This window comes from Hippocampus zosterae, chromosome 10, assembly GCF_025434085.1.
Source record: "Hippocampus zosterae strain Florida chromosome 10, ASM2543408v3, whole genome shotgun sequence".
In the NCBI taxonomy this organism is placed as follows: Eukaryota; Metazoa; Chordata; class Actinopteri; order Syngnathiformes; family Syngnathidae; genus Hippocampus; species Hippocampus zosterae.
The window spans coordinates 10,144,950-10,156,271 of NC_067460.1; the positions used below are offsets into that span (position 1 = coordinate 10,144,950).

The 11,322-nt window shown below is 45.3% G+C and overlaps 2 protein-coding genes and 1 long non-coding RNA gene across 3 annotated transcripts in view; 1 reads left to right on the forward strand and 2 right to left on the reverse strand.

Annotated features, from left to right (window-relative positions):
• Positions 1 to 11,322, reverse strand: part of LOC127608751 (uncharacterized) — a 210,188-nt gene that overhangs the window by 101,324 nt on the left and 97,542 nt on the right. The window lies entirely within an intron of this gene.
• On the reverse strand, positions 604 to 5,505 carry polr1g (RNA polymerase I subunit G). Its single transcript, XM_052078065.1, has 3 exons — positions 5,303 to 5,505; positions 5,043 to 5,184; positions 604 to 2,659 (listed from the first exon to the last, which is right to left on the reverse strand). The coding sequence occupies exons 1-3, from the start codon at positions 5,385 to 5,387 to the stop codon at positions 2,053 to 2,055; spliced, it is 834 nt and encodes a 277-aa protein (XP_051934025.1). The 5' UTR covers positions 5,388 to 5,505; the 3' UTR covers positions 604 to 2,052.
• On the forward strand, positions 6,110 to 9,129 carry irf2bp1 (interferon regulatory factor 2 binding protein 1). The gene is made up of 2 exons (XM_052078055.1): positions 6,110 to 7,120; positions 7,948 to 9,129. Exons 1-2 carry the CDS (start codon positions 6,120 to 6,122, stop codon positions 8,228 to 8,230), a joined length of 1,284 nt encoding a protein of 427 aa, XP_051934015.1. The 5' UTR covers positions 6,110 to 6,119; the 3' UTR covers positions 8,231 to 9,129.

Consider the following 11,322-nt stretch of genomic DNA (forward strand, 5'->3'; position numbering starts at 1 on the left):
GAGTGAAAGGACCTGCGACTACCTCCTAAGACCAAAACTCTTGCAAGGCATGCATTTTTATTTTCTCTTTGATATTTAGGCTAATTGGGACCTGATGAATGTAAAAACAAAGAATTATATTTTTACTTGATGTAACGTCCTCGTAAGTGGACACCAGGCCCTTATAGTCCAAAATTTAACATTATAGTATTGAAAACCAAAGACGTCATGAGAACACATATGTACGCCAGGTCCCAAGAGGTCCAGTGACAGTCCAAAACAATTAGTGACCGTAATAAAGCGTATTGCTGTTTAAATGTCAGAAAACGGCCACCAGTCATCACTAACTTTCATGTTAACATTGCTATTCGTGCCTGAAATTAGGACGTCCTGCTCATCTCTTTCCATAGACTCTCACTATGGAGAAACTGCTTTATATTGCTTCACATCTGAACTGCAATCAATTATCAAAATGAATGTGAGCATTACAATGAGCCAATATTTGGGATTTTATGGATACGTAACGTCCATAAAACGTTAAAGACTGTTTGGTGACGTCAGGCGACGTGAAGCTTTATTTTTCTGAGCAGAGAAAAACACTTAAAATCCACAAAGTAAAAAAAATATCGGGCAGATCATTTTAATACTTGAAGTGTGGTGAAACGAGCTGCGTTCATAAATGTTGGTGAACGATTGGTTGTAGTTTTCGGGACACCGAGGAACGTTAGGCTTTGTATACATACAATACATAGCGCTTTCATAACAGCTGCAGCTGTCATAAAGCACTTTACAAAACAGTTCACATAAAATAAAAAATATTTAAAAATCAAACCGTTCTTCCAATTTTGCATTGGTGAAAAGAGATCCGTTTCTTCTGTTCAGGTTAGTTGTTTATGTCAAGTTGATTTAAAAAGTAAGTTTCTTTCCTAAATTTATTACACTTTTGTGATATTATCGGTTGATTTTTGTTCAATTTTTTTTCCTTGAGATATTTGAGACATTTTATTTTGTAAGTTTACTAACCAAATGCTACAAAGTTTAATGTAAATTAAAGACATTGATCAAAGTACCGGTACCTGTAAATATATTCATTCATTCATTCATTCATTCATCTTCCGAGCCGCTTGATCCTCACTAGGGTCGCGGGGGGTGCCGGAGCCTATCCCAGCTGTCTCCGGGCAGTAGGCGGGGGACACCCTGAATCGGTTGCCAGCCAATCACAGGGCACACAGAGACGAACAACCATTCGCACTCACACTCACACCTAGGGACAATTTAGAGTGTTCAATCAGCCTGCCACACATGTTTTTGGAATGTGGGAGGAAACCGGAGCACCCGGAGAAAACCCACGTAGGCCCGGGGAGAACTTGCAAACTCCACACCGGGAGGCCGGAGCTGGAATTGAACCCGGTACCTCTGCACTGTGAAGCCGACGTGCTAACCACTGGACTACCGGGCCGAGCAAAAATCATGTAACAAACATATGGCCAGAATTCAAAAAGTTGACCTGATTGAAAAAAAGCTAACACAATGTTTGGATTTGGCACACCAAATTTTGCCAGAGTAAGTGAAAGCATTTTAGACAATTTGTTTCCTAGTGTTGGGAAAAAAATTTAAGGAAAAAAGCCACGGAAACACTGACAATATTTTGTTTCATAGTACAAATTAATGTTTATAAATAATCCATTTGAAAGAAAGAGGATGACACAAATGTGCTTAAAAGAAAATGCTTATGGTTTTTTATTTAAACATTTCTTTTGGGGCTTGAGGTCTACTAGTTAGCATGTGTGCCTCGCAGTCTGGAGGTTCTGGATTCACTTCCTGTGTAGAGTTCGAACGTTCTCTTTCTGCGTGCATGCACTTTTCCTCCCACATTCCAAAATGTGAATGGAAGTGAATGTTTGTCTCAGTAAAACTGGTTGACGAGCTGGCAACCAGTCCAGAGTGTACACCACCTGTCACCAAAAGTCATCTGACTCCAGCCCACATACACCCCAATGAGGACAAATGGGAAAATGTTTTGAGGTACGCCTGCCCTCAAAAAAAAAAAAAAAAAATCTGAGTTCATGACATTTATTCAGCATCGATTTTGCTTTTTTTCCTCTTTTTCTTCTTCTTTGCTAAGCTGTCATCATTGTATAAAGCGCCTACGTCCAGTTCACGCTTCAATTCTTGTTTCACTTGCACGACGGCCACTTCTTCCTTCACCTTTTTCTTTTTCCTGCTGCTCTTTTCCTCAGCGTGTTCCTGGCCCGTTTCCTCAACTTCCTGCTTGACCCTCACCTCTTCCTCCTTTTTAATGTGCTTGTCTTTCTTTTTCTTCTTCTTCCTCCTCTTCCTGTCCTCATCTTGTGTCTCCTGCGCCGTGGTGGGCGTCTTGCTTCCGAAGGGCTGGAATCTCTGCTTGAGTCCGGGCGGGATGGCCGGCGCGGGCGCGGCATGGACGACGCAGGGGGGCGCCCGGGCACCCACGTAGCTCTCGCAAACGCTCAAGAGGCCAGAGAAGGCAGGCGCCACAACCGGCGACGAAGATGCGGCGGTGAGCAAGCGAAGGTCGGCGGTGCCGTGATTGGACGCCAGGATGTTGTAGACTTGCTGGCCATGCCCGTCGCCGGCAGCCGAAGCGGAAGGAAGCGTCAGTGTCTGAAAGCCGGAAAGATTGACGCTTGCACCTCTCAAACTGCGGGAGGGAAATAAAAGTAGACAGCATTGAGATTTTCACCACATTGATAATAGAAAGAACAGGTGTGACAAAGGAAATAAGACCATGGTAGATTGCTTACTTTTGTCACAAGACAGTGAACACCCGCATATTCGTGACTCAGCAATCGCAAATTTGTATATTCAGACTTTTGAAGGGATCCGTCCTCCATTATTCATTCAACATCTCATCTGTTTTTGTGCTCTAGAACAGCGGTTCTGAACCAGGGTTCGATCGAACCCTCGGGGTTCGGTGAACCCGTCTCATGGGTTCACCTGAACCCCTGGCCTCTGCCATGGAGGTTAAGACACAACCGACTCAACATGTCAATTAGTTATGACACGCCCACTTCACATGACTGGCTGGTTCATTTTGTGCAGAATTAAAAAAAATGTTTTTAATAAATGCGTTTTTTAATGTCTTGAATTTGTAAAAATATAAGACACAACCGACTCAACATGTCAATTAGTTATGACACGCCCACTTCACATGACTGGCTGGTTCATTTTGTGCAGAATTAAAAAAAATGTTTTTAATAAATGCGTTTTTTAATGTCTTGAATTTGTAAAAATATATATATAAATCATAATTGTATTTTTCACTAATGAAGGGTTCGGTGAATGTGCATATGAACTGGTTGGAGGTTAAGAACCACTGCTCAAGACAAAGCAATCCGTATTCATTTGACAACATCTGGTGGAATCTTGCCGTTGTTGTAAAGTTGAACAAATTTAGGAAAAAAGAAATTTTTCGATGATATGATTCACGGAGGACGACAGAAACCTGAGAATATTTGGCCGTTCCGAAGTGGAAATCCAAAGAATTAGGACAATTCGGAATTAAAAAAGCGAGCTAAACAATGATCAAAAATAGATTAATTTGATAATCGATTGATTGTCGATTAATCATTGCACCTCTACAAGAATAATCTGATCAAATAGTTACCGTAAATATATTTGGGTTTTTAGGTTACATAAACATAAAATGACAACAAATAAAAGACAGTTCATTCATCTACTTAGGGAGTTGCAACCTTACAAAACGCTGACAACTTTTCATGGCTCATGAAACAATGGCACGTCTACACGCAGACTGTACTTATTAAGGACCAAACAGATCACAACACTAAATATCAAAATTTGATCGACTGCCAACCCGTTCAGGATGTACCCTGCCTCCAGATGGGATATGCTCCAGCACTCACCCGCGACCTTACAATACAATACCTGCTGGTTTATATAGCGCTTTCACAACAGCGGCAGCTGTAACAAAAGCGCTTAACAAAATAGTTAAAGTAAAATAAACACAACACATAACATAAAAGACGGACAGTCGTGCAGTCCTAACCACTTTTCCGTCACACGCTTTGTTGTTAAAAGTAGTTTGAGATGAAAGAGGAGAGAATCAAAGTGTCCTTGAACCAGTGGATCAGAGACGTCATGCTCAAAATGCGCACACGTCGGCTACATGCTAAGTTTCAAAGTCAACAAGAAGTTGTAGCATCCATTCCACTTATCTTGAACAGACCTTTTTCAAGATAAGTGGCTCAGTTAATCGATGGATGAGTGGATGTAATTATCCATTCGACTGACCAAAATGCAGCCATTTAGTTATTTTCTCCCCATTAATTTAAATATTTCCGATTTGAAAAATGCGTTCTATCACAGTGAGATGTCGTTTTGAATTTCATGAATTGTTTTTTTTTGGCAGTGCTTGAATGCCCCCAGTGAATATAATTTTCAAGTTTGATTTTGCTCCTCTTATATGCAGCTACTTTTCTACCGTGCAGAAAGAATGTGCCTGCATTCCCTAACATTTATTACTCTGCGTGGCAAGAAGTAAGCTTAACAAATGAATAGCATAAATTGCTAGTGCGCATTTGTTTGTCCAAAAAGTTTGTGCAAGTGTTATTTAGCCTAGAATGCCAACTAAAACCGTTAATGAGCCTCATGTTCATTCCAGCAGCTCCTATATTTTGTTGTTCTACTTCTTCCTTTCATAACTTTGCTGCTGTGATTTGGGAATGTCTCCATTGCGAGACTACCGTAATAAAGGTTTCTTATGTGAGGGTGTTTGCTTTGTTTGTTTTGCCTGTGTTGAATAACTTAAAGGGGAAAAATACATATACATAACAGTTTCACAGCAGCAACCACGCTCACAATCAATGTGTGCGCGTGGTTCTCACGGTCTACCGGTAATTTCTTGACTGTCACACCCCACTAAAGTAGCCAAACGTCATCCATGATGCCAATAGGGGACCAACTGACTTGTGCCAAACGGTAAATTGGTAAACTTGTTACCTGTGTCTTTATCGCAACTAGTGTGTGGAAAATACCCTAAAGAAAACATTAAAGTGACGGACCATCGAGGATCAAAGTTGGCAGGGGCTTTAATGAGCCACAGTTCGCTCTCGCTGCTCTTCAGGCTCTCAGTCAGCGTGCTGCTGCAAGGCTTGAGGCTGAAGCACACGAAGTCATCGGGGCACTGATACTTGCTACTCCTCTCTGCCAAAACAGCATCAAGCAGGATAAAGTACACTTAAGCACATATTATCTTCATATAATTGCATGATGCTGACGTTTGCTGCTTCGAGAGAGAAACATAATAAGAGTGCTAACTCACCGACGTGCTTTTGCCTAAACGACGCTTCCGCTGGCGGGTTACTCGCTTCGTCCTGACTTGACGAGGATGAAACATCTCGAGGCATTTTTATGCTTTTAAAAAATTACCGGGGAAAGTGGTCCGAACTGTATTTCAACGTTTGAAAGCTGTGGGTGCGCGCTTAAAAAGATAACTGCACGTGTGGGTATGGCCACAGATGAACTGTGACCCTGGTGTACCGCACTTCCTTCGTCTGCCTTGTTTGTAGTCCAACAACCAGACGGTGTTGTGTTGGTTTGCTTTAAGACTCCGATGAAGAAACGACATGACCCATAAAGCATTTCGCCAGTTTACTTAAGGTTATTCAGCACGGGCTCGAACTGGCAAGAACATATCGCGAGAGCGGTTGACAGCAGTTTGTTGCATCGCTTCCTGTGGAAACACTGTTTGTAGTCCAAAAACCAGACGTGGTGCATCCGTTTGCGTTGAAAGAGCGTGACATCATAAACAACATCGCCCACAATGCATCTTAACTCGTTACGTAAAAGCTCGCGCGTTCTTTGCGAGAGCGGGTTGACAGGAGACAGGAGCAGGCCTAAGTGGGTAAACAAATTCGGAAAATGTGAAGGAAATCGTCAAAATCAACAAAGTGTTCTCTCGCCTTTTATTGTTAGTGTGTTTACGGTTGTTCCAAACCGTGCCCGAGGAAGCTGAAAGAGAAGCTAATTAGCAACCAGCGCTCTTAACACCACTTCAAAGATAAACAGGTTAGGTTAGCTAACGTGCGCTACGTTGGGTTAGCCGGCTAACTCGCCAGCCGGCTCGCTGTCCGGCCGTCATGTCTTCGCCTTCCTCGTTCTCGCGGCGCCAGTGGTGTTACTTGTGCGACCTGCCCAAGATGCCGTGGACGGTGGTGTGGGACTTCAGCGAGGTGGTGTGCCGCGGCTGTGTCAACTACGAGGGCGCCAACCAGATCGAGTTCCTGATCGCTAGCGCGCGGCAACTGAAGCGCACCCACGGCATGCAGGACGGCAACGTCCGCTCGCCGGGACCGGGACCCTCGCCCCACAAACACGCCGCACCGGGCCGTGGTGAGCCTGCGACGGATGGCGGCCGTCCCCACGGTGAGCGCTTCGACCGGAGTGGTCGAGGGGAGGGCGGCAGCGCGGCCGCCGCTCGCGTGCCGCCCAACGGGCTGCACCGAGACGGGCAGCCGTCACATGAGGTCAACCGCCAGAGCCCCAGCGGCAGCCGGAGACCCATGCTCGGAGCGGCCATACCCCCGAATCTCGTGACTCAGAGCATAGCAGGAATCCCCCACGGGCTTTTGACGGGCATGCCGGCTGGCCTGACCGCTCGGACGGCCCCCATGAGCACCCCGATGATATTCCCGGCACCGGTGCTGGCCGAGATGAACCGCCGCCAGCTCGGCATCGGTATGGGAATCGCCCCCTTCATCACGCCGGAGTTCGAGCGAGAGCTGAGCTCATCCCAAGCCAAGTCGCAACAGCCACAGGTCCACGTCGGCTCCAGCAAGACCGCCGGCCTGCCATCATCATCATCGGCCTCCGTCAGCCAAACGAGCCCCAAGCCCGCGTCGTCGCCTGCCAGGCAGCCGCGGCCCCTCGCCGCCCGCGCTGGAGGAGAGCCGCTGTCGTCCAGCAGCTCGTCAGAGGCGGCCACCACTGCTGCAGCCGCCCTGCCCCACAGTGGAGCGTCCGAGGTGGGCTCCACGTCGGCCGCCAGCAGCCTAACCGGAAGCACCTTGTCCTGCACGCTGTGTCACGAGAGGCTGGAGGACACACATTTTGTGCAGTGTCCTTCCGTGCCGGGACACCGGTGTGTATCAACTCGCATTACTATACAATATTGAATGTAATGTATCGTGTTGATCAAGGGTTGGCAAAGTTGAATCATTTCAGTTAACTTATTTAGAAATACCTCCTAACAGTATTACTAAAAACTGGCCTTTTTTTACAGTAACTAGAGAAATAAATGAAAGTAAATGGAAAATTTCAACCTTAATACAATACAATACATGCTGATTTATAGGGCGCTTTCACAACAGTGGCAGCTGTAAAAAAAGCGCTTAACAAAATAGTTAAAGTAAAATAAACACAACACATAACATAAAAGACGGACAGTCGTGCAGTCCTAACCACTTTTCCAGCACACGCTTTGTTGTTTGAAGCAGTTTGAGATGAAATAGGAGAGAATCAAAGTGTCCTTTAACCAGTGGATCAGAGACGTCATGCTCAAAATGTGAACACGTCGGCTACAAGCTAAGTTTCAAAGTCAACAAGAAGTTGTAGCATCCATTTACAAGAAAAGAGATTGGTTCACTTCTCCTGTCCCATTGAAATCCATTTCAATTCCAAGTGGCGACTCTTGGTTCCAAATACACATCGGCGCTCTGCGCCAACGCTCCTCTCTCCTCATTCTCAACTTCAACAGCCAGCCATCCAGCCGCACCAGTGCCGAATAATAAATAATAATAATAAAAAGAAAAATAGTTAATAAACAAAAAAGGTTAGTTTAGCTTATAAACACACTTAACAGAACAAATGTCGCAAAAAAAAGAAAAATGCAAGGTTCCCTGGTAAAATATTAACAATTAAAGACTTCTATATCACATGTAAGTTTAATGTGTTTGTACATACGCACAGGTTCTGCTTCCCATGCACCAGAGTGTACATCCAGAGTCAGCGGGGTGATGGCGAAGTCTACTGCCCCAGCGGTGGGCGCTGCCCTCTGGACACGTCGGTAAACAGCCCCCCCTGGGCATTCATGCAGGGTGAGGTGTCCACCATCCTGGGCACTGGCGTGACGGGCGTCCCGTCGGCTGCCCCACCCGGAGCGGGGTCTGGTGGACCCGGGGGTGCCGGTGGCTCCAATGGGGCCCCGCCACAGAGCGGCGATGTCACCGTCAAGAAGGAGCGAGAGACGTAATGGTGGTTTCTGTGGCAAAATGGAACACAAGGCAGGCAGGCAGGCACAACACACAAACACCCATCCACAAACATGTTTTTACTCCTCTGTATTCCCTCTAGGTGTGGGCCACCAAATCTTTTTGAAGTATACACATAGAGTGATCATGCATCTTATCATTATCCAACACACTGGGAACATTTTCCGTGCATAGACGAGCCAAAATGTCCCCTCCATAAATGTGGGACGTTCGTGGTGGTGGTGCTGCATGACAGACTGACAAGAACACTTACACACACACCAGCATCTTTTTTTTTTAAATACCCCTTGGGATATCAAAGGCAGTGCCCTGCTAAGATGAGGAAACACACACGCTTGTCTCAATACAGCCCCTGAACTCACTCCAATGTAGTTCCTTGGCACAAACACCAGTCAAAATGTCCACACAAAGAATTAGAGCCCCACCAGCAAAAACAACATTGGACAATCAGGCTGGTGCCACACTTGCATCAAAGTTCATCAAGCAAACATCCCCCCCCCCCAATTTCCACTATCATGTCACCTGCCTGCCAGTGTTTCCTTCTCAAAGGTTCCTGGTTGTTTCAAGTGCAATCATCCATTCGACAAGCTGTCATTGAAAAAGATTGTACATCATTTCATAAACTTGCCAATGTTTTCTTTAAGTTTTTTTTTTTGTAGAACCAGAATGTTCCTTGCACAGATGAACCAAACCAAAGCCAATGTATGTGTATACAATCTGTACGGCTATATGCTGACGTTAACGGTGTAAGACAAGTGCCTTGTGCAGAAGTGTCCTGCCGCACTGGCGTTGCCATGGCGGCAACCAATCTGCTCTGTCATCTTTTGAATGCAGCTTCTTGTACAAAACGACCCGGCGGGAATAAATCAGATGGAAAAAGTCTTGGTATTTGTTTTTTTTAAACTTTTTTTTTCCCAAGATTGCGCCCGAGTAGCCAGCCTTCGGCAAGTGCTCTTCAAGAGCCTTGCTTTTTTGTTGTTTTTGTCTTTTTGTTTTGTCACATGTTGTTTGTTGTTTCATCATGTGGACCTGATATGGACTGTTTTCAGCGTTTTCTGGCCATGACATTCGTCAAAGGAGAAGTATCTGTGCTTGGTGGTTGCGCCTTCTCGGCAGCACGCCTGTAACAGCACAGATTGTGATTGGGAGGAATGTCGGCGCCATGACTGTCAGTGCTGGACAGAGCCGGGGCGCTTGTGTTTTTTGCGCCTGTAATGGGCAGCATTTTTCACAACCCCGTTTTGTTCATTGGAGATGTCGACGCTGTTGGACAGTCAGCGTCGGTGCGGCTGGATGGCTGGCTGCTGAAGTTGAGGATGAGGAGAGAGGAGCGTTGGCGCAGAGCGCCGATGCGTGTTTGGAACTGAGAGTCGCCACTTAGAATTGAAATGGATTTCCATGGGACAGGAGAAGTGAACCAATCTCTTTTTTGTCAATGGATGCTACAACTTCTTGTTGACTTTGAAACTTAGCTTGTAGCCGACGTGTGCACATTTTGAGCATGACGTCTCTGATCCACTGGTTAAAGGACACTTTGATTCTCTCCTCTTTCATCTCAAACTGCTTCAAACAACAAAGCGTGTGACGGAAAAGTGGTTAAGACTGCGCGACTGTCCGTCTTTTATGTTATGTGTTGTGTTTATTATTTTACTTTATGTTAACTGTTTTGTTAAGCACTATGTTACAGCTGCCGCTGTTGTGAAAGCGCTATATAAATCAGCGTGTATTGTTTTGTACTTCTAGTGGGTGGCCCGGTAGTCCAGTGGTTAGCGCGTCAACTTCACAGTGCAGAGGTACCGGGTTCAATTCCAGCCTCGTCCTCCCTGTATGGAGTTTGCATGTTCTCCCCGGGCCTGCGTGGGTTTTCTCTGGGTACTCCAGTTTCCTCCCACGTTCCAAAAACATGCATGGCAGGCTGATTCATTCATTCATTCATCTTCCGAACCGCTTGATCCTCACTAGGGTCGCGGGCAGTGCTGGAGCCTATCCCAGCTGTCTCCGGGCAGTAGGCGGGGGACACCCTGAATCGGTTGCCAGGGCAGGCTGATTTGAACACGCTAAATTGTCCCTAGGTGTGAGTGTGAGTATGCATGGTTGTTCGTCTCTGTGTGCCCTGCGATTGGCTGGCAACCGGTTCAGGGTGTCCCCTGCCTACTGCCCAATTACGGCTGGGATAGGCTCCAGTTGAATTAACTCTGGACTGAGTCCAACAATAATATAACATGATCACCATACTGATGAGTTTATAAAATAGTCGAGTGATAACTGATAACCTTGTTAGAATAGGCTCGACCCCCAGATGTCGCTTTCCCGCGAATATTGTACCGCACTGATCGTATTTTCGTCACTATGTGACGTTCCGTCTGAATGCAACCACACTGATTTGGGGGGGGGGGGGGCGAAAGTGAGTGAAAGTGTCAACTCATTACCGCCATTGTGGGAGCAATTATGCACGTGCTAATGGGCCACGCAGCGACCAGTGACATGCAAAGAAGGCACGCAGGGAGGCCCCCCGCGCACATACGCGCGCACTGCAGATGCAGTGACGACGTCCCCCGCTTCCAGACTTTAGTCATCTCTATTCGTGGTTCTTTTGTGTGTCATGTGCAAGCCCCCTGCAAAACGGTGTAAATATTTTATCAATTAAAAAAAGGTCCATTTTAAAACGCCCTTTTGACAAACAAATAATTTTTATGAAATCGTTTTTTGTCCGGTATTTTAAGCATTAAAACCTTTTTTCAACGAGAAAGTTTGTCTCGACAATTTAAAACAATGAATCGAAACTATTATTAAAAATCCCTGACATTTTAAAATGTTTTTATTTTAATTTTTTATAGTTTAGCAAAAATTTGTTTTTATATATATATATATATATTATATATATATATATTTTTCAAACTTTTCAACAATCTGTTTTTTTATTCAACTAATATACAGTAGCTCTCTTTTTTCAACCGAAGAAAAATATTTTTGAACACTGTAATCTTATAAGAAAACATGTTGAACTCTTGTAAGGTTTATTTTTTGGGGGGTGGGGGGCGCAGTGTTCCAATTTTTGGGGAGAGAGGCAAGT

What these genes read in the sequence shown, in the direction of transcription:
- irf2bp1 (XM_052078055.1), top strand. Translation starts at nt 6,120, where the DNA reads ATGTCTTCGCCTTCCTCGTTCTCGCGGCGCCAGTGGTGTTACTTGTGC. An exon ending in CCTTCCGTGCCGGGACACCG is followed by an intron (nt 7,121 to 7,947) that starts GTGTGTATCAAC and finishes ACATACGCACAG; the next exon opens with GTTCTGCTTCCCATGCACCA.
- polr1g (XM_052078065.1), bottom strand. Translation starts at nt 5,387, where the DNA reads ATGCCTCGAGATGTTTCATCCTCGTCAAGTCAGGACGAAGCGAGTAAC. An exon ending in GTTTAGGCAAAAGCACGTCG is followed by an intron (nt 5,185 to 5,302) that starts GTGAGTTAGCAC and finishes CTGTTTTGGCAG; the next exon opens with AGAGGAGTAGCAAGTATCAG. An exon ending in GCCAACTTTGATCCTCGATG is followed by an intron (nt 2,660 to 5,042) that starts GTCCGTCACTTT and finishes TCCCTCCCGCAG; the next exon opens with TTTGAGAGGTGCAAGCGTCA.